The sequence below is a fragment of the Podarcis bocagei genome (genome assembly GCF_964188305.1).
Source record: "Podarcis bocagei genome assembly, chromosome: 10".
NCBI classification, from domain to species: Eukaryota; Metazoa; Chordata; class Lepidosauria; order Squamata; family Lacertidae; genus Podarcis; species Podarcis bocagei.
In genome coordinates, this window is record NC_138135.1 from 27,816,205 (window position 1) to 27,841,955 (window position 25,751).

Here is a 25,751-nt window from a genome sequence, read left to right on the forward strand (position 1 = left end):
GATAATCAGGGGGCACTTAGTATAAGATTTGGCATAAACCTATGTGAGATTTAGGCTGCAATCCTAGGAGTAAGCTGCGCTGAATTCAATAGGCTTACCTCTGAGTAGACATGTATAGGAATGCACTGTTAGTCAATCCTCCATTAGCTGTCTCTGTTGTGGCTGACATCCCTAAGATGACATGGAGGAGAGCTATCCACTATCTTGCTTCCTTTCCACCTAATTCTGTTGCCCTTACTGATGTGTACACACAACATAGCTCAGGATCTTGGGGCATTACTATTGCACTTCTGGGACTGTCATTACTCACACAGTGCACAATGATTTGTCATTCTCATAAATAAAAATGACTGTTTGACAACTTGCTTTTCTGTGTTTGTCTTTTATGGCTGCAAGCTCTCTTGGGAACAATTTATGTGGGTGCTTAATTTAAACAGAAGCTCTTCAAAAATAAGCTCAGCTTGAAAGCTCCCCTGTTTTTTTTTTGCCACCCATTATCTAATGATTAACAAAAGACAGCATACCAAAGCTGCTGAATGAGGTGAATTGTTTTTTCAAATTCCTATGTATATGGAGGAATTGGTTAGTTTGGTGTCAAATTCAGGTGAAATTTACCTGGCTAAAAAATTATAGGCACCTGCTTTCCAGTCTATTTGAGGTTGGTATCCTGGATTCACATTTACTGACACATCAAACAGGTCCACACACACAAGGTGTACTACGAAGTTAGCTTGGCACAGATCTGGGGCAACAAGTAATAACTGCGAACAAATATTGATGGGATATTGTCGTAGTATTTATTTTGGCTGTTTTTAATGCTTACTCCATATGGGACTGTTTACTCTATGGAACTCTTGGATATCTACTGTTTTATACTAACAACAGCCAACTATTTCTTCTCTGATTCTCATTTATTTTTCAAAACATTGGTGTCTCTATAAATAGTCATGTTGTTGTTTGTTTAAATTCTATTTAAATATATAGGTTGAACTTTCTAGACAGTCCGGGATTGCAAGTAATACTTTCTGAATGACCCTAATTTTCACTTTGCATCCTTGAACTCTGCCTTCTGCAGCAACTTCTAGGTGAAATGACAAAGGCAGATCCTACATTTATAGTTCTGCACAGCCATCCACTTCGCCTTAACATCATTAGCATTCACAGACTGAAGCGGTACAACTGAACTGCAAATGACAGCAAAACCAAACACGAAACTAGAAAGGAGAAACGGCAGGCGCCTTGGTAAAATCAGCAGATGCAATAATCTTAACATTTAGGTGGTGACCTATTTTTGTAGCACCCCGGGGGGGGGGCACTTAAGAGACTTTGCCTTTTCTGCCCTGGGGCTAGAAACAGAAATAAAACCAGTATATGAAGAGGACGCAATAGTATTAAAAATTTCTCAGGAGAGTAGAAAGGGGCGGAGGGGAGGGAGCTAGAGGGATGCTCGGGATGAGGAAATGCTATTCCAGTTTAGCCATAATGATTTAACAAGGTGGGGGAGAGAAAGTCAGGTTGGTGAGGAAGGAGCAGCCAGCCTGTCAGCCGGGCCCGGGGCTGCCTCGGAGGCAGATGCCGTTCTTCGTTCACTTCCCCGCGGGGATTCCCTTCCCTCCATCTCCGGGGGTGGAGGAAGCGGTGGCGGTGCCTTTCCCGCCCTTCCTCCGCTTCTCCTTCCCCACCCTCGGGCCACCCGCTCTCCTACCTGGGCAATGGCGAACCAGGGAGGGGAGCCAGCCACCTGCGGCGGCAGCAGCCGCCTCCTCCTCCGCCGCTCGCCTCCATCCTCGCCGCCGCCCGCTCCTCGCGCACAGGAAGGAACTTGCCCGCGGCCGCCGAGGAGGCAGAAGCAGCTCCTCCCGGTAGAAGAAGCGGCGCCGCCTCCGCCGCCCCACTGAGCACGCGCGGCAGAGGCCGGGGGAGAGCGGGGAGGGGGGCGGGCTCGCAGGCAGGCGGGCGCTGATGTGGCCGGGCGTCGCCGGCGCTCGGAACACTCCTCAGTGCCTCCACGGCGGGGGCCGCGGGAGCTCCAGGGAACACCGCTACGCGCAGGCCGGAGTGCCAGGAAGCGCCGAGGGGCCCGGAATGGTCGTTTGCGGCTTGCACGGAGAGGGCCCACCCTGGAAAGACACGGGTTCCTTCGTTCACACGTTCCTGGCACGCGACGCGCGCCTTGGAGGAGAAGGAGCCGCCTCATATTATATAACTAGTTGGAGGGAAGAGTGCACGGGTGGGTGGGTGGGATTGCAAGCAGGCAGCATCTCTGAAAGCAGGGCTGGGGGCAGCCGGACGCCCTCCTCCAGCATGGCCAGTGGTCAGGGAGGATTGGGGATGTAGTTAGGCAAGTTCCCCTCAGACAAAAAATGGCACACGTGTCTATACAGTGGCGGACCTTGATGTCTCAAATTTCAGCGGCGCCCCTCTGCAAAGCTAAAATCCAGCACGCACACACACCTACACACCCTACCCCTCCACCTCTCGCCTTCCGTTGGATGTCACAGTTGTGGCGCCCCAGAAGCTCCATACCTTAATTCATTGAGGATTAATGCGTGATGGCTAATAGTCATGATGGCTTTATATTTGCTCTGGTATCAGAAGCGTTGACTCTGAATACCAGTTACTGAGGAGCATGAGAGTGGAAGTGCTGCTGTGCTCATGGGTACATTTCCCCCATTTTCAATCATACTTTGAAAAGGAGAGTACTGGTTATGAGAAGATCTGGATTGAGGGAGGGGAAGGCAGTGATTTGGAGGAGAACCGTCATATCGGCAGTGGAAAATTAAAGGTGGTTACAGGAAGCCCACTATCCACATTAAAGGACAGTATGAATGGGCCCTTAGATGAAAAGAAGGCAGTAAGCCTTATATATCTCTTAATCACTGGGAAATCATTGGGAAATTTTCACTGCACTCCTGCCAGACGTGTTTCCTAAACCACTGAGCCTCTTGGGCTTACCAATCAGAAGGTCGGCGGTTCGAATCGCAGTGATGGGGTGAGCTCCCATTGTTATGTCCCAGCTCCTGCCAACCTAGCAGTTCGAAAGCATGCCAGTGCAAGTAGATAAATAGGTACCGCTGCGGCAAGAAGGTAAACAGCTTTTGTCACGGTGTCCCATTGCACCAGAAGTGGTTTAGTCATGCTGCCCACATGACCTGGAAAGCTGTCTTTGGACAAACACCGGCTCTCTCAGCCTGAAAGCGAGATGAGCACCGCAACCCCATAGTCGCCTTTGACTGGACTTAACCGTCCAGGGGTCCTTTACCTTTCTTTCTTTTTTACCTTTTTCAATTTTCAACTCAAAAAAGAAAGCAAACAACCCAAAATGATAAATACGTTCTGAAAAGTAAGAGTGCTAGAATAAAAATGCACAAATGATCTGGACTGCATCAATAGGAGTATAGCATCTAGATCAAGGGAAGTAATAGTGCCAGTGGCGTAGCGTGGGTTGTCAGCACCCGGGGCAAGGCAAGCAATTTGCGCCCCCTAACCCGTGGATTTGCGCCCCCTAACCCTAACCCCCAGATGTTGCGCCCAGTACAGCCGCCGCCCCTGCACCCCCCACGCTACGCCACTGCTAAGGGGACAAGGAACACGCGTGGGGTGGGTGGAGAAGGATGTGGCTAATAATGCAGGAGGGGGGTCTAAGGGGAAAAGGAGCTCGCATGGGGTGGGTGGAGAAGGAGCTTTTCGGAGAGCTGAGCGGGGAGGGGGGAGGGAAAGAGCACTGTTGCTTTAAAGGAGCCAACCGGACAGCAGCCACTTACAGCAGTGTAAGCAGCTCCTTTCCACTCCCGCTTTGCTCCTTCTCTCCCTCTTTGCTGCTTTACACAGCTAATGGCAAATCCCCTGCAACCCAAGTCCTGCTCAGCGGATCAGCTGAGACGCTGGGAGAATTGTAATTTCCCCCTCTCCCTCATCCCGTGCCCTCCTGTCCCCAGCAGCCTTTTAAAAAACTTTTTTACTGGTTTTCACTGCGCTCGTGGCTCAGAGCCCTCCTGTGCCCTGCCGTCCCTCTGCAGCCTCATTGCTCCGTTTAGAGAGCGCACGGACCTTTGCAAGCTGAGGCTGCAGCAGCTGTTGCTGGCTACGTGGCGCTTTTTCCGGCTCGCTATGGCTCCCGTCTGTCCCTCCTCGCGTGTAAGCGGCTGCTGCCCGCTTTGCTGGCATGGCTCTCCTTCCCTCCCTCCTCCTCAGCTCCACCCCCTCCTCCTGGCTGTAAAGCAAGCATGAGTGCTCGCTCCACCTCCTCCTCCTCCCGGCTTTGCTGCTGCTGCTGCTGCTGCGCGGCTCTTTTCCTCCACCGACGGCGCGCTGCGCCTTGGAGAGGTTCCCGCTTCCTCGAGGGGGGCCGGCCAAACGCGCCCCCCAAAATGTTGCGCCCGGTGCGGCCGGCACCCCTGGCACCCCCCACGCTACGCCACTGAATAGTGCCACTGTATTCTGCTCTGGTCAGACCTCACCTGGAGTACTGTGTCCAGTTCTGGGAACCACAGTTCAAGAAGGACACTGACAAACTGGAACGTGTCCAGAGGAGGGTAACCAAAATGGTCAAAGGCCTGGAAACGATGCCTTATGAGGAACGGCTAAGGGAGCTGGGCATGTTTAGCCTGGAGAAGAGGAGGTTAAGGGGTGATATGATAGCCATGTTCAAATATATAAAAGGATGTCATATAGAGGAGGGAGAAAGGTTGTTTTCTGCTGCTCCAGAGAAGCGGACACGGAGCAATGGATCCAAACTACAAGAAAGAAGATTCCACCTAAACATTAGGAAGCACTTCCTGACAGTAAGAGCTGTTCGACAGTGGAATTTGCTGCCAAGGAGTGTGGTGGAGTCTCCTACTTTGGAGGTCTTTAAGCAGAGGCTTGACAACCATATGTCAGGAGTGCTCTGATGGTGTTTCCTGCTTGGCAGCGGGTTGGACTCGATGGCCCTTGTGGTCTATTCCAACTCTATGATTCTATGAGAATATTGTTTTCCCCCAAGCCCTGGGGAAAGGTTCTAAGAACCATAGCTAACTCCTCAGGTATAACTGATTTAAATTACCTGACCTCCAGAAAGAATGCATTAAAACGTGAGTAGTCATGTTTGTTGCATCATTTAATTATTGGTTCAAGGAGGAATTTCAGATTACTTTATTAATAATTTATACTGTGTGTTTTTCTTTGAGCAGAGACGTGCTAAACAGAATGAGGAAACAGTTTAAGAGTACCATGTTCATTTTCAAAGGTCATCACGGATGGTTGTGTGTGGCAGGGGGTGGACTTTCTCCACTGGTAAACTTGCTAACCACTCTGCCTTCTTCCTGCTTCTGTAATTTTCAGTACCTTTTCCCAACTACTTATTTCTCTTTAATTAAAAAGTTCAAGAGAAGTCTAAAGCAAAAAGCTCCATTCCTCTGTTTTGCATCACAACTGCAAAACAGAACAAAAAAGCTGGCACGCCGAGCCAGCAGCAAGTATATATGCTGTTGGCAAATTATAAAGATGCATTTGCTTGCACTCGTGAAAGCTTTATTGGCAACAAAAGACAACAGTCAACAATTCTTTACTTATTTTAGGTTTAGTGTAAAATACACTTCCCTTGGAAACATCAACTGGCATAGTTGAAAATAATAATCTTACAGTGTTTTTGGCTGTGTTAACTGGCCCTGATCCAGAGACTGAACAGCAGTACACCGTACTCCTGCTGCTACTTAGCAGCATTGGAAGACAGCCTTGCCAGCACCAACCGTGAGATACATCCCCTTCTTAGTGATCAGCTTCACTGCCAGACCGCTGGTATTCTATGGGTATGAGTATAATCCCATACCAGTAGAAAAGGTGGTGGAATTATAGTGGTTTTATCTGTGTCTTCCACACCTCCATGCAATTTTCTTCGTATTTTGTGATGTTTCTATAGTATTACATCCGCACTGGTGAATGGTATCCTATTAATAGCTCTGACCATTTGTCTTATTCCTACTGTCTCTCAAGTTCCCCTTTTAATTAATTTAATTTTTGGGGGTGCGTGTGGAAACTTACAGTGCCATCATGTCACCATGTTGCAATTCCATTTCAGAGTCCTGGGTGATGTATGAGAGCCCAGTGCAATTATTCAGATTGTGAGCTCCTATAACTTGCTAGTTATTGCTGTTTTTGTTTGCATAGTCATAGGGCTGTTGTATTCACTTTACTATCAGGTGCTTACAAAATAAGGCACAACATTTGTGGGTGACACTGCACTGTGGATCTGGGACAATGCTAAATGGATGGAACATTTTCACACATCCTGAGCCACCCTTTTTGAAATTGCTAAAATTCTCTCAGACTGTAGTGGTTGGTGCCAATTGTCTAACCAATAGTGAAACATTGTACACATCCAGTTAGAGATCCAGTAGAATAATCTGTGCATTTAAAAACCAATTTCTATGCCTTTACTAACCGTTACTCTTTTGGAATACAGTGGTACCTCAGGTTAAGAACTTAATTCATTCTGGAGGTCTGTTCTTAACCTGAAACTGATCTTAACCTGAAGCACCACTTTAGCTAATGGGGCCTCCTGCTGCCACTGCACCGCCACTACACAATTTTTGTTCTCATCCTGAAGCAAAGTTCTTAACCCGAGGTAATATTTCTGGGTTAGCGGAGTCTGTAACCTGAAGCATATGTAACCCGAGGTACCACTGTACTAGACTAATTAAACTTAAAATCATGTCAACATTTCTCTTGTAGAGTTTTCCCCATTTGAAGAACATCCTCACCATTCCTGATTTAAAAAACAAAGCAAAACTCATAGCATATGCATATCAAAAAGTTCTTAGTTCTATAAACACTAAGGACCTCTCTACACAATAAGTCAAAACTTAGCTTTCTTCCACCTCCAGTATTTATCTCTCAAGGACCATTCTGTAGAAAGATGCATAGATGTACATTGGCGAAATGGGAAATCTAAGAAACTCTTGTGAGCAGCACCAAATATATATTTCGGGAGGGGGGATAAGAATGGTCATAATCTGCTCCTTAAAACAATAGGCAACCCCCCGCCCAAATGACACAAATACCCCACCAAAGCAGGAAACATATTTCCAAATAGTCAATCCTTCAACAGAACAATAACAAAAATGGCATATGAAACACCCTCAGCAAAAAAGTAAAAAAAGAGGAGGGGGAGCAGGAGGGTTGGCAGGTATCAAGGGGGTTGTCTGTGGGTGTTGTGTGACTCATGGGCACCACACTGGGGATTCCAGAGCTCAGCACAGAAATATAGTCAGGTATTTGCACATACTGAGGAAGGAAATCTTGCGTTCACACTGTTGCTTGTTCCTGCCAATTCTAATACAGTGGTACCTTGGTTTACGGACTTAATCCATTCCGGAAGTCTGTTCTTAAACCAAAGTGTTCTTAAATCAAGGCATGCTTTCCCTTAGCAGCGGGGGACTCAATTTACAAATGGAACACAGGAAGCGGAACATGTTCTGCTTCCAAGGCAAAGTTCACAACCAAAACACCTACTTCCGGGTTTGCAGCGTTCTTAATCCAAGTTGTTCATAAACTAAGCTGTTCTTAATCTACGGTACCACTGTAGGCCTTTTTTTTTTTTGCAATCTGAATATGGGCATGCTGGACATGGATGGATCCATAACTCATGATCTGTCAAATGACAAGTGCCATGAGTGATGCATGCCGGGAGCGATGACTCAACACCTTACAAATGCACTGCATCCGGAAGATTTGGGGCATCACATGGCAGGACAGGGTTTCAAACCAAAGTGTGTTCTCCCAAGCCCATATTCCCAGCATGTTTGCACTCCTGTCTCAGCGACGTCTAGCTCATGTCCACAGAGTAGAAGATGGCAGGATCCCCAAGGATGTGTTGTATGGGGAGCTGACTTCAGGCACTAGGCATGTTGGCAGACCAGCTCTGTGTTACAGTTATTTCTGCAAATGTGGCATGAAGGCTGGCAACATTAACCCTGCCATATGGGAATCTCTTGCAGACGGTCACAGCGCCTGGAGACAGTCAGTTTGTGTCCACAGCAGTGACCAGAGTAGGAATGATCACTGGGAGGAGTGCAGAAAGAAGTCCTGCATCAGCACAACTGGATGCCTTCATCTGCCTCAGCTGCAACAAAACATGTCTCTCCCATATCAGTGTCTACACTCACAGCAGGCATTGTAACTCTCCAACTGCTTGACTTCACCCCTAAAGGCACACTCTTCCATCATCTCCCAAGACAGACAGATGCCAACCAAAATGGCAATAAAAAGGTAAAGGACCCCTGACAGTTAAGTCCAGTCGCGAATGACTCTGGGGTTGTGGCGCTCATCTTGCTTTACTGGCCAAGGGAGCCGACGTTTGTCCACAGACAGTTTTTCTGGATCATGTGGCCAGCATGACTAAGCCGCTTTTGGCAAAACCAGAGCAGCGCACGGAAACACCGTTTACCTTCCCACCGGAGTGGTACCTATTTACAGTGGTACCTCGGGTTACAGACGCTTACGGTTACAGACGCTTCAGGTTATAGACTCTGCTAACTCAGAAATAGTAGCTCGAGTTAAGAACTTTGCTTCAGGATGAGAACAGAAATCGCGCGGTGGTGGCGCGAGGCCCCATTAGCTAAAGTGGTACCTCAGGTTAGGAACAGTTTCAGGTTAAGAACGGACCTCCAGAACAAATTAAGTTCTTAACCCGAGGTACCACTGTATCTACTTGCACTTTGACATGCTTTCGAACTGCTACGTTGGCAGGAGCTGGGACCGAGCAACAGGAGCTCACCCCGTCGCAGGGATTCGAACCGCCGACCTTCCGATCGGCAAGCCCTAGGCTCAGTAGTTTAGACCACAGCGCCATCCACGTCCCTTAAAATGGCAATAGAAAGTGGTAAATGTATGATATCTCAAGTGATATGGACTGGACTTTGTAATGTAGAAGATTCACTTCTTATCATCTCTTCAAATTACCCAATTGTTTTTACTGATTTCAAGGTGCAGTTCATGATAAGCATCTACAGCAATACGAGTAAAGAGCAAATTCTGTTTTGTCAGCTTGAGTCAGCTACACGGGTGTGAGTAATTCTATCAAAAGATAATTTGCATGCCTTAAGGGAAATGTTTTAATCTCAGGGGCACCTGCCAAGCTCTGACAATTAGCGCATTTCAAAAATAGCAGCTAGTCATCTGCTTGCCAGCATTCAAACTTATTACACGTTTGTTTAAATTAATTTAGCACCGCCACTCTTTTAAATGCAATGTGGTTTCCATGCCAAAAATGCTGGGGGGGGGGGAGATTTCCCGTGCTATGTGTGCCTTTGTCTTTATAGGAGGCTTTTTGAATCAGAAGCAGGGAAACTGTGTGCAATTGGTTATGCAGAACTCTGAGAAAAGAACTATCATAGTCCTAGTCTCAAAATATGGCCAAAATAATACTGTTACAGATTTGGTGTACCAGAATTCGGGGGAGCAAAAGCGCCTGTAATTCTAAGAAGTTACAAATGCTAGAAATTACTGAATGCTAGAAATTAGTAAGTGCTTAGAGTCTTCCCTTGGGTGAGAGACAGCTTAGCAGTGTAAAAATGCAGGCTAAGCTTGTTTTTCAGAGTCTCACCTGGGATGGAAGTTATCAAGGATGGCAAAGGTCTGATGGCCCATCAAAGAAGGATGCTTAGGTCTGTGAAATGGAGGTTGCCAGGGTAACATGGGTGTGATGTCACACAGGGAAAATGTTGTCATTTTAAAAAACGGGTCTGGAGAAGGCGGGGGTGAGCAGACAGAAGGGGAGGTGTTGCGTTTGGCAAACTGTTCTGGGAGGAAGGAGAGGAACAAAGAGAGACCTCCATGCGGTGCTGCCTGGAGGAGGCTGCACCGAGAGGTCAGGGGCCATGACTGGCTGCTACTTTGAACCCAAACGAGACAAGCAACAAACAACACTCTTGGGCTGTAATATTCTGCACCCCCCTCCACTGAAGGCTTCCAAGGGTAAATAGGTTCTTATTTCTTAAAGAAACTAGCAATTTTTTTCGTGTATAAGTCGATAATTTTTCCTTAGAAATAATAGGCAAAAATTGCTTGTCGTCTTATGCAGGGATAGCAGAGCGGGATGGGTGATTGTTGACAGCAGCCAGCAGGAAATTGGCAGCGGCGACTGGGCATGTGATTGGTTGCTGCACCAAGGCCTGCTGACGATTTGCTGCGGCTGTGGCAATTGGGAAGGCTATTTATGGCAGTTGTGAGGTGTGTGTGCAATTGGTTGTTGTGTTGAGTGCATTGGAGGGCAGGCTGCAGAGTGATTGGCGGTGGTGACCCCCCCAAAAAAGCTCAACAATTATTGGCAAATCCCCCCCCCCAATTTTTTTGCTGTGGTCCAAAAAAATTGGGGTTGTCTTATACATGGGGGCATGTTATACACGGAAAAATATGGTAGTCTATGCTGTGCCTCAGTTCCCAACACAAACCTGGATGAGCACCTGGAACCCCCTGGAATCTTGCTACCACTTGGCAGAGATGGGTGGTGGCACGTAACCTTTGTATCAATACTATTAAAATGTCTGTGTTTTGGTAACTAGATCTAGGTGCCTTCAACTTGTCTCCCAGACAGCGCTTCCATTGCCTCACAGGCAGTAGAAGAATTAAAAGAAAGAAGGTTCCTACTAAACATTAGGAAGAACTTTCTGATGGCAAGAGCTATTTGACAGTGGGATGGACCACCTCTTAAGGTGATGGACTCTCCTTAATTGGAGGTTTTAAAACAGGTTGTGTTATGTACTGAGCTAAATCCTAGAACAATAGGATCCAGAATGCAGCAGTCTGATTTGTCCACAGGAGCCACCCAATCCAGCTCCAGGTGGAAGTGAATCAGTGACCTGATTGGCCTGCAGGAGCAGCCAATCAGGCTTCTGGAGGTGGTGAATCCGCAAGTTGATTGGCCTACAGGAGCAGCTCAGAATTAGCCAATCACGGGGGGGGGGCATTGTGTAAATAATGTATATATAGCTAGACTTTTTGGGGGAAGTTTCATTCATTGCTACTATGAGCTGAATAAAGAGCATGAAATTCACACTCGAATCCAAGTATATTTCAGGTTGGATGGCCATCTGTCAGGGATTTTTACCTGTGCTTCCTGCGTTGCTGGGTGTTTGACTAGATGACCCTTGGAATCAATTCTATTTCTATGAGTCTCAGGTTGCAAGCCATCTACCCTTGTCTCCCCCAGACTGTCAGTATTTTGCAAGAGGGATTCGAGCGCATTATAGAAATTTAGGTTTGTGCAATTAAAGCACTCTGGTGCCCTGGCAGAACAAATCCACTTTTTGCAACTAGAAAAATGACAGGGAAATTCACCAAAAAGCATGGCATGAGCGAATGACATAAAATTAGCATGATATCAAGGGGCAAATGGAAGTGTGAGTGGACCCTTAGTTGCAGTTACAGATTACAATCCTATAGCCACTAAATTTAGGAGAAAATCAGGTCAGATTGCATTGCTAGAATATCTATAGCAATAATGTTATTTGAACATTGGGGAGTGTTCACCATGTCCTGTTCAAATATTTTTATCTCTACAGTCAACCACAGGAAATACTGGTTCTGTGAGCTGGAAATAAAAGCCACCTGTCTGTCTCTGTTGGTAAGGTGGCAACTGCAATATCATCAACTGTGGCACCACTCCAGATTCTGAAACAGCGCTGTATGTCATTCTTTTAAATCCCACTTTTCTATAAAAGCCAAACTTAAGGTGTCTTACACAAATAAAAACATAAAGCACAACAAAATTAAAAGCAAGTGTAAGAAAATGGACAGCAATAGAGAAAGATAATAGGGGCAATGTCCATACACATATAACGAACAGTTCTGACAACTGCCCACTGGAAAGTCAATGTAAAAGTGAGCAGTGTGGGGGCCTGCTTTTATACTGTAATTGACCTATCCTTCTCTTGTTTTAAAGGTGATGAATGAATGTTTAAATAAATAACTGTATATGTAGGAGCCACAATACGTAAGCTAGGGTGAAGGTCATTTCATCCAGTAGTCAGGGCTGGTCCTCAGCCCAGTCTAGATGTTACATGCCACTGCAAAGTGAGAACTGAGAGACTCCAGGGGTTTGATTTCTGTAGAATGAAGATCAGCAGAGACCACAGAGTCATGTGCTTTAAATATGCCATGAATGTACTTTAAATTTATTGTGTGGATCTGTCCTAAGCCCCCAGCATCAATTCCTGGTGATTCTGATCCTGTCTCTGACACTGAATTGAGGATGCGGAGATTGGAATTGATTCCCCAAATGCGGAGAACATAAAAAGAGCCGATTGGGTCAGGCCATTGGTCCATCTGGTCCAGTATCCTGTTCTCACAGTGGCTGAGCCCAGAAATCAGGATCTAGGCACCAAAAGCACTCTTCCCTCCTGGGGTTTCCAGTAACTGCGACTTAGAAGTATCACTGCTTCCAGCCATGGAGGCAGAGCAAAGTCATCATGGCTAGCAGCCATCGATAGCCTTATCCTCCATTAATTTGCCTAATCCTTAAAAGCCATCCAAGGTGATGTGACCATCCTGTGAGTTTGACTCTGCGCCGAGTGAATAAGCGCTTGCTTTTCTCTTTCCTGGATCTTCCAACATTCCTCTTCGTCAAACGAGGGAGAAAAGCTTTTCCTAGCCGCCCTCCGCGCTGTAGATGGCGCCGTTGCGCTCGCGAGGCCGCTCTGGGCTTCGCCGCTTCCGGCCTTGTGCGCGTGTTCCGGTTTCCCCCACGGAGGTTGCAGCGCGCGGAAGCAGCGGTTTGCAGAGAGGTGCATGGCGCTGAGCGGAGATGGCGCGGCTCCGGCTGTATCCCGGGAGCTGCTTTCCGCGGGGAGCGGAGGAGGTAATTGGCAAGGAGTTGCCGGAGCAGGCGCTGCCGATACAGGGGGACAACTTTCTGCGCTGCAGGAACGGGGGGAAGCGGGAATACCCGACCCTTTCCCGTTTCCCTGCAGCGGTTAGGTGTTCTTTCCTTGGACCCATGTTTTGCAAGTCTGCGGCCTGAACGCATTTTAGGGATAAGGTGAGGTGTCGTTGCAAACAAAGCGACCCACAAAAATAACCGTAGTATATAATACCTTTAGTAGGGGCGACTAAAAGAAGTGAGCAAGCTTTCAGGCTCAGGACATGTAATAGCATATTGCTGAGACCCAAAATCTGTATTTTGTAATAGTAGAATTGGGGCCTTTCCCTTCCCTTTTGCTTTTTGTTGTTGTTTGGTTTTACATCCAGTTTGGCTGAGAATTTGCTCACTTTTCGTCGTATTGGTCCCCAAATGCTAGTTGCTTTGAGGAGGTTTTCTTCCATTCCTGCTGCTACGGATCAACAGTATATTGTTAAGCTAGTTGTTTGGGGAGTTGCCTCCCCCCCTCCATTCTTCCGGATCAACAAAGATAACTATCAGTGCTTGTAGCCTGTGCAGATCTATACGGGAAGCTGTGGTCTCTCTCTCATACACAAATACACTGCACAAGCACTGCCCTTCATGCACATCATGAATTACAAGCTTGCATTTTATATATATATGTTGCTTTTCACATTGCAGCTTCCTGTCATGTGTATCATCATGAGTAGAGTGTATTGTATTGGCTAATCTGAGTGAAATAGAAAAGGGTGTATTAAAATCAAAATTCTAGCAATGCATTTCTTGATTTAGTTTAAATGGGGCTTGATTCGGGTAACCTGAGATTGGGGTTCTGGGAGAGTGGAAAGGCATATGAAGAGGGCTTGCATATTTTTAAAAATGAGATAAGATTGGATAGGGTAGGTGAATGGAAAAATCACATTTGTTATGGACCAATTGTTTTGGAATGCAGTTTCCTCTACTGTACTGTTATATTTGAATAGTGTGAATATTCTATGTGAATAGAAAAGGTTGGTGTGTGACTGCTGAACTGATGTTGGAATTCTGGCTTGTAGGTATTCATGAGACACTATTGCTAAATTCAAAGCATGCTAAGAAGAAAGCCATGAGCTTACAGACAGTCAGGCTTCCAAGGAGCAACCGTAAGTGCTCATCATCTTTAAATATATTGTGTGAACTTCAGTAAGATACAAACTTAAAGAATTGTGTAGAAACATTCCTGACCTAGAATTAGCGTTCAAGCATAAACAGCTTGAGAATTTTCTGTTCCTCCCCTTAGACCTGAAAGTCCATGCAGTGCAATATGACAGAAGGAGAAGAGGGAGGCATTGAAAAGGTGTAGTGAGGGAATACTGTAACATTCCAAAATACAGTGTGTCTGTTGTGTTCATGGATTCTGTAAAGCATTTTTGGGTGGCCTGTAGCATCTAGTTATAAATTCAAGTACTAAACTGATAATACAGTGGTACCTCGGGTTACCTATGCTTCAGGTTACATACGCTTCAGGTTACAGACTCCGCTAACCCAGAAATAGTACCTCGGGTTAAGAACTTTGCTGCAGGATAAGAACAGAAATCGCGTGGCGGCAGCGGTAGGCCCCATTAGCTAAAGTGGTGCTCTGCCATACATAGGGTTAATGCTTTTTTCTGGGGGGACGCAGGGGTACTCTTAAACATTTTGTGAATCTAAGTTTGGCCTTATTGAGGGGCAGTATAATATGAGTAGGAAAATGAGAGTACCCCTAAACATTTTTTAAGAAAAAAAGCACTGCATAGGGTGCTGTGTATTATTTCTGTGGCAGATGGGAAAGTGCAATACTGCTAGTGACAGTGGAGTAGCAGCACCCAATACATGCCTTATTGCCTCTCTAGTGTTGTGCAACTTATAAAGCGTTGTCTGTGACAAGCCTAACAGTTTTAAGACTATTTGCAGACAGGAGGGTTGCAGTATGCAGTAAGGGTTAAGATACTGGACATTACTAGGAGTAAAGCCATCCATTGTATTTTATCAAAGTCTTTCGTAGAAGTGCATTAACATCTTGCCTGTTTTCATGTACTAGTTTTGGACAGAGTGCAGAACTTTCTACCACAGATGGCCAACGCAAATGACGAGCTAAGAAGAGAAATGGAAAACACCCCTGTTCAAGAGTTTGATATTGAACATGTGGATGCTTCAGTTGAAAATGTCATTGAAATGGTGAATAATTTCTCTCTCTAAAATTAATGCCTTGGTTTCTAGCATCTTACTCATATTTACAGTGTGCAAAAAGGATGAATGTTCTCCTGGCTCTATTATTATATGGTTCAGGCCTGATAATTTATGGTCTAAACCAAGCATAGGCAACCTCAGCCCTCCAGATGTTTTTTGGCTACAACTCCCATCATCCCTAGCTAACAGGACCAGTGGTGAGGGATGATGGGAGTTGTAGTCTCAAAACATCTGGAGAGCCGAGGTTGCCTATGCCTGGTCTAAACAGTGTCTCATGCCTTTAGCTTTCTGGTTTATAGCTGAAACAGATTCCTAGGGTGTGGTTTAAAAAAATCATAGGAAATTAAGAATATTCTGGAGAACACCACACCAAAGTGGTCATCCAAATTATCACCATCAGTTTATTTGTATGATTTGTATAAATCATCAGATTATTTGTTATTTCCTGCCAAGATTGTACCCTAAATTACTTGCAGCATATCAGATGAACAGCAATAAATATAACCATTCAAAAAAGAAAAAAATGCTAATAGGAACAATGACAATAGCCATAGTATAGCCTAATGTATTACTTATTTATTATTACATTTCTAAGCCACCTTTCCTCAATGAAGATCAAGACATGCTGCTCTTTATCTTCACATCACTCCTGTAATGTAGGTTAGACTGAGAGACGGTGGCTGGCCCAAGCTGACCCACTGAGCTACATGACTGAGTGGGGATTTGAGCCTTGGTCTCCCAGATCCTATTCCAAGTTTCTAACCACTGCATCACACTGGTTCTTGTGCATAACTGGTTCTTGTGCACCACAAATAACAATGAACTGGTACAGTGGTGCCCCGCAAGACGAACGCCTCGCAAGACGGAAAACCCGCTAGACGAAAGGGTTTTCCGTTTTGGAGGCACTTCACAAAACGAATTTCCCTATGGGCTTCCTTCGCAAGACGAAAGCCCATAGGGAAATCTCCGGGACAGCGGGGAAGTGCAGCGCGTCTTCCCCACTGTCCTCGGACCTCCTCCGAAGGCTGGCGGTGGGGCAGAGAGACCTCCTCCCGCCGCCAGCCTTCGGAAGGCTGCTCCGAAGCCTGGCGGTGGGGCGGAGAGACCTCCTCCCGCTGCCAGGCTTCGGAAGGCTCCTCCGAAGGCTGGCGGTGGGGCGGAGAGACCTTCTCCCCGCGCCAGCCTTCGGATGGCTGTCCTGAAGACTTGCGGTGGGAGGAGGGTTTTCCTTCCCACCGCCAACATTCAGAATGCTGTTCTGAATGTTGGCGGTGGGGAGGAAAAACCATCCTCCCACCGCAAGCCCCGGGAACAGAGGAGAAGCGCTGCGCCCCTTCCCCTCTGTTCCCGTACCTGTCCTGAAGGCTTGCGGTGGGGAGAAAAGCCCTTCTCCGCACAGCCAGCCTGGCAAGCGGTTTCCATAGGAACGCATTAATTGATTTTCAATGCATTCCTATGGGAAACAGTGCTTCGCAAGACGAAAAACTCGCAAGAAGAAAAAACTTGCGGAACGAATTAATTTCGTCTTGCGAGGCACCACTGTATTCAGAAACAGAACCTAGTTTTCTGCATTTCTATCCTGGCTGCTGAGAAAGTGGGTGGGTGGGTGGGTTTTTTTCCTTTTCTCTGCAGACAGTATGGAAACAAAGGCTACTGGCCTCTTAGCAGGGTGGTATTTTTTTCAGCCTGTTGGCTTTTGTGTGCTTATTTACAAGGTGGAAATTATTGCTAGTGTCAATATGGAAACACATCATTAAAAAAATCAGTCCATAAACTTCAAATTAAGCAGTATAAATGATTTCAATGGCTTAAAACTAATCAGCAGAATGAATAAAGCATAACACAGAAATTAAAAAAGCAGTGTACAAGCCTGTTCCACAAAGGCAGTATGATGTTCTCCCCAATTAACCTACACACTGATAGACCCATTCTCAATTTAATTTGTCCAGTCTTTTTTTAAAAGCCATTCGGCCGGTCATCCCCTACATATTATGACAGTGAATTTTATAAAAATCATTTTATCGATATGGCTATTGAGATGTTTGTTCTAAGGCTGTGGTGTTGGCTATTGAAGCCATGATTTGCCCAGTTCTGTACGTCTTCATTTAGAGTTTGAATTGGCCTTCCTTTACAGCTTCAGCAGTGATTTTTTAAAAATAATATGTATTTCTTTTTATTGCAGAATGTGGCTTTGGTTGAACTGAACAACTCTGATACAGAGGAAGAAGATTCAGGCTCGGAAGATGACTCCGAAAGCGAGGACAGTTCTGTTTGTGAAGAAGTGACCGTCGACAACATTAAGTTTCCTAAACCGAAAGGAGAAGGCAGAATAGAAATTTTGGACCCTAGAAGTACTGAGTAGATGTTTGCCGTCTCAGATTTCAATTCATGTTACAAGCCATGTATCATAACTTGAAAAAAATTCTCTTGAAAAGCTAGTTTGCTTCCAGGTGTGCTACCTGCAGACTGCATCTCTCATTCCTAAGAGGCATGGAAGATCACTTCAGTCCAAGCCCCAAGATGAAAAAGATTAATAAGGATCGTCAGGAGCTTAATATGGGGGCGGGCAGGGTGGGGGGAGGAAGCACTGAATCAGGCAGACAGAAAATACCCGTCAGGCCAATTGGTGCTTTAAATTGTATTCCTATTTATTGATGGAAGCAATTATTAGGTTATGGTGGCTACATGGAAACTGGCAATGCTTCTGTCATGTGCTGGAAGCATGTAGATTCTTCTAGTTATTGGAGAGAATTGTTTAGCTGCTACCCTGAATACCTTTCAAATTGGGGTGACCTGTGGTGAGTGACCCTTGCATGTTACTTTGCAACAGCTTCAGCCTGGCAGCTGTAACCTAAGAGTTGATCTTAGGTCTGCTATAAGGGGGAGAGATAATTGCATTGGCCTCTTAAGGGGAGGTTCCAGCTGTGGATAGGTAGCAGCAGCAGGGCCGGTCAAAACATTTCTTGTACATAGAGGGGATCATGAGGGAAGCTGCTGAAAGTCCTGTAGCCTGTTTTTCTGATCCCGAACATATATGTGTAAATGCTCAGATTAAGTACAAACTATCTAGCCTTATACCGGAAGTTGTTTCCTCAAAATTCTGCAGGATGGTTGAGTGTTTGGGCAGCAGTCCTGTTACACATTTGAAATTGGGATATTTCCCATGTTTTCATAAAGAAGATGTGGGTTTGTTAAATAAATAACTACTATTTTCAAGGTATTCTGTATTTGTTTAGTTATCAATATACCAGCTCACAAGTTTGTACTGTTTTGATCTTGAAAATCTGACATTACATTACAATTTTAATGGATGAACAGCCGTGCAACCCTGTTAGCTGATGGCTTCCTGGACACAGATCTTTCTCCTAGGATGCAATCTTTTGCACTTATTTGAGAGTGACCTTGGAATGATTTGCTTTTGAATATTCATGCATAGTATTTGAGCTGCCACTTCTTTGGCAGCAGATATGGATACAAATTATGTATATCTTGCAAGTGAAGTCATTTAGGCTGAATATTCTGCAGACAGTAAATGTTCACCAAAATAAAACTCGACTGTGCAGCTGGAAGATCATGTTCCAAACCCCTGCTCTAAAAGGCTTCAGGGTGCAACCATTACAATTCTGCTGCTCCTTTGGATATGAAAAGTGGTAGCCAAAGATAAGTGTTTGTTTATATGCTTTTACAGATGTATTTCAGGATTGTAACACTCTGCATAACACATTCAGCACAAATATGATTTAATAGCATAATTGGAATTCACAACTATGTAGATTTCTCGTTGGAGGAAATGTAAACACATTATAAAATAGTTGCTATAGCTTTCATATGCATAGTAGAACACAGACGTTAAGTTCTGCATATCATATGAAAAACACAGTAAGTGCACTTGGATTTATGTACAATGTTTATGGCAAATTGGTTCTCTGTGCTGCTTAAAAACTTGCATTGCAGGAAGAAAAGAGGCATAATGCTGGTGTGATGCATTCTGTAGAAACTAAGTACTATGTGACTAATTTGGAGAAACAAGGGACATACAGCGCTGAAGAAGGCCATAGCTCAGTGGTAGAGCGTTTGATTTGTATGCATAACGTCCCAGGTTTGACCCTCAGCATCTCCAGGTCAAACTGGGAACACCTGTCCAAAACTCAGAGCTGCTGCCGGTCCAGACAGACAATACTGAGCTAGATGAACTAATGCTGTGGCTCAGTATAAGGTAGTTTCCTACTTGGGCAAGATCTCCATTGTAAAGTCCAGGGATCTGAGGTTTCGATATGTCACCACTGGATGGTTCAGTTGCTTTTATAGGTGATGACATTCAGGGTAGCAGAGACCATGGTACAAAAAAGCTGCAGAAGCCGATAATTTCACAGTGAAGTCTATGACTCAGAAGTGATTCCCTACTGAATGCATGCGGAACTCTCCACATCATAAAAGGGTTTGGTTCTAGCTCTGCGTTTTTAAGTGCCAGTGGAAGTTCGCAGTTTTGCTGTTGTAATTTTGGAGTCCTGTCTTGTGCTTGGTTTTAAGAACACTCTGCCACCCCAGTTGCGATGCTTAATATTCCACGGTTACAGCTTTAGTTCTGAGATACTCATGAAGCGCTTCCTCACCTGAAGAGAACAAGAGCATGGAAACAATTGTAGACTGCATATATTTTCTGAACCATCCACTCCAGAAATTTCCAGCGCATTTAACACACATTTAAAACTCATGGCTTTCCACGAAGAATCCAGTGAACTATAGTTTACCCTTCACAGAGCTACGATTCTGAACACTATTAGTAATTTAAATGTGAGGTAAATGTGTGCCTTCTGTCTCAAGTGCTGGGTTTGCCAGAAATAATTCGGCAATAAAACCTATGCCGAACCTTTTTTTAAGATACATAGATGTGCCTTTCTGGTCACATACACACAGTATATTCAAAGTGCATGACTTCCTCCAAAAAATCCTAGGAACTGCAGTTTATCCCTCATGGAGCTATAATTGCCAGGACAAACTACAATTACAGGATTCTTTGGGTGAAACCATGTACTTTAAAGTGACAGATGGATCAAATAGGTAATTGAAACAGTAAAAAGCCTCAAAGCTACTTGACCCTAAAAAAGAAGTTTTATGGTTTAAAACAATATAAAACCAGAGAAAGTTAAAATAATGTAAAATGCATAAAATGAGCATCTAGCAACATTGATAAGCACCAGGTCCTACCCATCCCAGTAAAAGTTGGGCACCACTACAGTATTACAGTGGTACCTCTGGTTACGTACTTAATTCGTTCCGGAGGTCCGTTCTTAACCTGAAACTGTTCTTATCCTGAAGCACCACTTTAGCTAATGGGGCCTCCCGCTGTCACCGTGCCGCCGGAGCACAATTTCTGTTCTCATCCTGCAGCAAAGTTCTTAACCCGAGGTACTATTTCTGGGTTAGCGGAGTCTGTAACCTGAAGCGTATGTAACCAGAGGTACCACTGTATTATTTAAAGGTGCTTTAAATGCATGATGTGGGTGTGATCTGTTGCTGAAAAGCAGCTAGCCATAACATAATGTGATCATAGTATTAAATAACCAAGAAACTTCAAAAGGTAAACAGGTTTCAAACCTCTGACCCAAGGTAGGGACATGGTGACCTGCTGATGTTGGACTTCCAAGTCCCATCAGCCCTAGCCAGCAGGGATTATGGGAGTTGTAGTCTAGCGCTGTCTGCAGGTGCACAGCTTGCCCACCACTGCACTGAGCTTTAGATTTCTGTGTGGATCTTAAGTAAAATGCAACTTACCTAAATCTTTCCCAAAGCCAGACTGCTTGAATCCTCCAAATGGGGCGGCCACATCAGTTTTGTTATAGGTGTTGATGAAAACTGTTCCAGCTTCCAGCCTATCGCTGACGTAGAGAGCTTTGCTTATGTCTTTGGTGAAGACCCCTGAAGCCAAGCCATATTCGGTCCGGTTGGCTCGTTCCAACACCCCATCAACATCCCTGCCATATGAGAGAATAACCTGCCATCAGTGCAGCAACATGGAATGTAGCAGAGACATTAATCCAAGTCAGTTTAAGCTGTTTTCAGCAACAGATTTCTCCGCGCGCTATTTCATTCTGCTTCTTCTTTATTATGTGTCTTAAAAGCTTGACTAGAAAGCATCCTCTGCTAAAAGAAGTTATCGATATGGAGGCATCCCATAAAAGTAGGAATGAAGGTAAAAACAGCGACATTTTCCAATCACAGATGCCTGGCTTTATAAGCCCTGCTTGGGCACTGGACTCACATGATTAACTGTTGCATGGAGAATAAAGAATAACATCAGCAATCTATAGCAGGACCTACCCATCTTGGAACTTGGAAATGACCATTATAGGACCAAAAGACTCTTCTTGTGCGATGAACATATGGTCTTCAACATCCGTGAATATTGTAGGTTCCATGAAGAAGCCTGATCAAAGAGAAGATGGTGTGGCATGTGCAAAACTGAAATGATTCCAGGCATTTTCTGCCTTGAGAATTGCTTTTTTTTAAATGCTTTTATTTCATTTTACAGGCACTTTCTGTCTTGATATACCATTGAGGCTATGCTGTATGCGTCTTCTGTAGCGCACTCCATATGGTGGCATTAAAAGTGTTAATTCTTTAATATCTTATCCAGGGCTGCAGCATTTGATTGGTTAATCAGATAAACTGACTTAGAAATCTTCTGAGGAATTTAAAAAGGGTGTACCCAGTTTAATCCACTAAAATTCATATGAGGGGAGAGTGCTGTTGCACTCATGGCTTCCCAGTGGTATATGGTTGGCCATGGTGAAAACAAGATGGTGGACAAGATGGGCCTTTGGTCTGATCCATAAGGCTCTACCTGAGACAAATTCCCAAAATGAAAGCCAAGAATCCAACAATAGGCATGAACAGATCGGTTTTACAAATTTGTAGCCCATGTCGCCTCATTAGGTAAGAACTGTGGTGAGGAATTTGTGGCCCGTAGGAGAATATCACACACACACAAACCCACCCCCCACTGCTTTTGTTCATCAACTAATCTGATTTATGGATTCTACTTAGATCATAGTTTACCTGGTCTACCTACTTGTCTTCCTCCATATACCAGAGTAGCCCCTTCTTTCACGCCAGTTTCACAATATTTCAGAAGCTTATCCAAATGTCCTTTATGGTTTTGTGGACCATGGTCTGTAGATCTGTCAAGTGGGTCACCAATTTTCATCTTTTTGGCTTCTTCCACCTACGGATTCCACCAAAGGAGAGGAAAAAGTATCTGGCAACTACTAAAACCCTTTGGGGCAATAATGTTGGCATCCTAGCCGAAGAAGTAGTTTGTAATGAGGTGTTAAAGTTATCTGGGGAAGAAAGGGAAATTGTCCTTTGTCCTGCTTGCTAGAGGACTCTCACAAAATGGAACAGAAGCTCATATTCTTGGCTCTCGTGCCTATCAATAAGTAGCCCTTTAGATGGGAGAGCTGTGTGTTCTGCCCCCTGCCCCGGTAAACTTAAATACTGCATGGGCCCCTCAGACATATGATTTGTGCCATGCTGGGGCCAGCAATTTATACTAATACACTCATGCCCATAGAATTTGACATATCAGTTTTCCCCTTGCACTGGCACCAGGCAGACAGACGAATCGCTTGGCAAAACTACCTGGGGTTTCAAACACAGCAAAAACACTGTGAAACTATTGGGTTTTTAACCAGTGGTCCTCCAGATGTTGCTGAACTACAGTTCCCAGCATCCCTGACTCTTGGTTGTGCTGCCTGGGAGTTGAAGTCCAACAACATTTAGAAGGCCATTGGTTAGCCACACCGGGCTTAGCCCCATTTCAGCCTTCCCTGGCCAGGTGCCCTTCAGATGTTGTGGACTACAACTCCCATCATCCCTGATCATTGGGCCAGGTAGTCTGGGAGTCCAACAACCTCTGGAAGGCACCATGTTGGCTATGTCTGGTGTGTAGTGGAAAGGCTCCTAAGGCAAAAATCATGTTTAATCTCACGTTTTAAATTTCTTACCACTCTCCTAACAAATTCGTCATGGACTGATTCTTCCACAAAAAGTCTGCCGGCTGCAATGCAGTTCTCTCCTTTGTTGAAGAAAACGGCTCCCATGCCCTGCGTTGGAAGGAAAAGAACATGCCTTGAACATGCTTTTTTGTTATCTTAAGCTATTTTTTCCTTCCATTTTCATTTTCTATATAGAAGCCTGTGAACATATAGAACATACAGTGAATATGAGCATTTTTATTTTCTTCTAACAATTAATTTAAAATGTTCTTTATCTTACCATGTAAAGGAGAAGGGATTGGGTTGTCTATGTTTTTATTTTATGATGGATTTTGTGTTCTTTATATCGTGATTTTACGTTGTGAACCACCCCAATATCTACGGGTATAGGGCGGTAAGCAAATTTAATAAATAATTATAATTTCAGAGCAGTGTCACAGCCACAGTTCTCTAGAGCACAATGTACAATACACTATGGAGCAAGTTCACCAGAGCCTTTTCGAAGCTGGCTTACCATTCTCACAGCTTTGTCAAGTTCACAGTCGTTGAATATGATCAGTGGGGATTTTCCGCCCAATTCCAAAGAAACCTTCTTCAGATTGCTGACAGCGCAGCTGTAAAAATGATGATGAAAGCATTCAGAATTCAGTCTCATTCCTCCTGATAGCCAGTGAAGGGAAGGTATATAAACTTACATAAGTAAGCATATTCTGTGAAGGGAATAGGGGCCTCTTAACCCAACCCTAAAAGGGACGCGGGTGGCGCTGTGGGTAAAACCTCAGCGCCTAGGACTTGCTGATCGCATGGTCGGCGGTTCGAATCCCCGCAGCGGGGTGCGCTCCCGTTGCTCGGTCCCAGCGCCTGCCAACCTAGCAGTTCGAAAGCACCCCCGGGTGCAAGTAGATAAATAGGGACTGCTCTGGCGGGAAGGTAAATGGCGTTCCGTGTGCTGTGCTGGCTCGCCAGATGCAGCTTGTCACGCTAGCCATGTGACCGGGAAGTGTCTGCGGACAGCGCTGGCCCCCGGCCTCTTAAGTGAGATGAGCGCACAACCCTAGAGTCTGGCAAGACTGGCCCGTACGGGCAGGGGTACCTTTACCTTTAACCCAACCCTAACCCTGTGGAAAGCCATCTAATTAGACTTTAATTTGATTTTGACCTGTTTTTAGGAGGTAATTTAATTATTGTTTGATTTTATACTAATGTTATATATCTGATGTTAGCCGCCCTGAGCCCGACTTTGGCCGGGGAGGGCAGAATATACATAAAAGTTTATTATTATTATATTAACAACAGTGGTGGACTTGGGTACTATAGATCCCTGTTTGAGGCCAGAATTTGGCATGCGCCCCCCCCCCCTTCCAAAGGCAAGTAAGGAGATGCCTGGCTTTGGGAAGGAGGTACAAGGGACGCGGGTCGCTGTGGTCTAAACCACTGAGCCTCTTGGGTTTCCAGTTGGAAGGTTGGCAGTTTGAATCCCTGCGACTGAGTGAGCTCCCATTGTTCTGTCCCAGCTCCTGCCAGCCTAGCAGTTCGAAAGCACGCCAGTGCAAGTAGATAAATAGGTACTGCTGCAGCGGGGAGGTAAACGGTGTTTCCGTGTGCTCTGGTTTCCGTCACAGTGTTCCGTTGCACCAGAAGCGGTTTAGTCATACTGGCCACATGACCCAGAAAGCTGTTTGTGGACAAACGCCAGCTCTCTCGGCCTGAAAGCGAGATGAGCGCCGCAACCCCATAGTCGCCTTTGACTGGACTTAACTGTCCAGGGGTCCTTTACCTTTACAAGTGCTCTGGCAGGGTCCTAGAGCCCTCTCACCTCTTCCCCAAATCTGGCTTTGAGGAGGGAGGACTCTAGGACAGTGTCAGGGCCTCACGCCTCCTTCCCCAAAACAGTGCTTTGAGACAGTGCCCAGTGCATGTGAATCACTCGCACAGCCCTGCTAACAACATCACCACCCTTAACAGACCACAGCTCCCAGAATTCTTGGCGGGAAGCCATGACTGTACCAAAATAAACCAAGTTCTATTTACAGATTGAACATTTACTATGGCTCAGGTCCGAAGTTCCTCCTCCATTCACATAATGGAGAGAACCATATCCACCAACTCCTTGCTCTGCCTACAAACCCTTGCCCACACCATAGCCCATGCTATTTCCAAAGGTCACCCGACTTGGAGCAGCAGATTTTTGCGGGGGGAAAGGAAGGTGGAGGACCTCTTTTCTAGTCATGAAAGGAAAAGTAGCATCCAAATCAATCTCTACATACGGATTCCTCTTTACACCAGAGGCAGGGAAACTGTGGCATGCCAGGTGTTGTTGGACTCCAATTCCTATCAGCCTATTGCCAATGTGGTCAATGGTCAGAGGTGATGGAGGTTGTAGTCTAGCGGGATCTTGAGAACTACAGGTTCTTCCATCCCTACAGTGGTACCTTGGTTCTCGAACGTCTCTGTTGATGAACATTTCAGAACCCAAACACCGAAAGCCCGGAAGTAAATGCTTCCATTTTCAAACATGCCTTGGAAGTTGAACGGCTTCTGCTGCATGTTTTTCAATTTTCTCATTTGAATTTGCAGACAGCCCTTTGCGCCTCGGTTTTCTAATATTTTGGAACTCGAAAGGTCTTCCAGAATGGATTATGTTTGAGAACCAAGGTACCCCTATACTTTACATTGTCATTGTAGGGAGA

General features: G+C 45.3%; 3 protein-coding genes across 5 annotated transcripts in view; 1 reads left to right on the plus strand and 2 right to left on the minus strand.

The window, feature by feature from the left end:
- Window positions 1-1,889, minus strand: part of SLC41A2 (solute carrier family 41 member 2) — a 45,500-nt gene extending 43,611 nt beyond the window's left edge. For both annotated transcript variants that reach the window (XM_081211306.1, XM_081211307.1), the window contains exon 1: window positions 1,706-1,889. The gene's annotated coding sequence lies outside the window, so the exon portion shown is untranslated. The remainder of the gene's footprint in view (window positions 1-1,705) is intronic.
- Window positions 1,890-12,690: 10,801 nt separating this feature from the next.
- On the plus strand, window positions 12,691-18,284 carry NOPCHAP1 (NOP protein chaperone 1). Its single transcript, XM_081211329.1, has 4 exons — window positions 12,691-12,835; window positions 13,912-13,998; window positions 14,916-15,052; window positions 17,247-18,284. Exons 1-4 carry the CDS (start codon window positions 12,766-12,768, stop codon window positions 17,424-17,426), a joined length of 474 nt encoding a protein of 157 aa, XP_081067455.1. The 5' UTR covers window positions 12,691-12,765; the 3' UTR covers window positions 17,427-18,284.
- Window positions 17,688-25,751, minus strand: part of ALDH1L2 (aldehyde dehydrogenase 1 family member L2) — a 31,462-nt gene continuing 23,398 nt past the window's right edge. For both annotated transcript variants that reach the window (XM_081211303.1, XM_081211304.1), the window contains 6 exons: window positions 23,576-23,675; window positions 23,071-23,169; window positions 22,124-22,289; window positions 21,386-21,491; window positions 20,840-21,039; window positions 17,688-19,677 (listed from right to left, as the gene is read on the minus strand). In XM_081211303.1, coding sequence (XP_081067429.1) covers window positions 19,622-19,677; window positions 20,840-21,039; window positions 21,386-21,491; window positions 22,124-22,289; window positions 23,071-23,169; window positions 23,576-23,675 — 727 coding nt within the window. In that variant the 3' untranslated portion in view covers window positions 17,688-19,621. The remainder of the gene's footprint in view (window positions 19,678-20,839; window positions 21,040-21,385; window positions 21,492-22,123; window positions 22,290-23,070; window positions 23,170-23,575; window positions 23,676-25,751) is intronic.

Bases quoted from the DNA above. Each gene is read 5' to 3' on its own strand.
- NOPCHAP1 (XM_081211329.1), top strand. From the start codon at position 12,766: ATGGCGCTGAGCGGAGATGGCGCGGCTCCGGCTGTATCCCGGGAGCTG. The intron at 13,999-14,915 runs GTAAGTGCTCAT...TTCATGTACTAG, and splicing joins CAGGCTTCCAAGGAGCAACC to TTTTGGACAGAGTGCAGAAC. The intron at 15,053-17,246 runs GTGAATAATTTC...TTTTTATTGCAG, and splicing joins TTGAAAATGTCATTGAAATG to AATGTGGCTTTGGTTGAACT.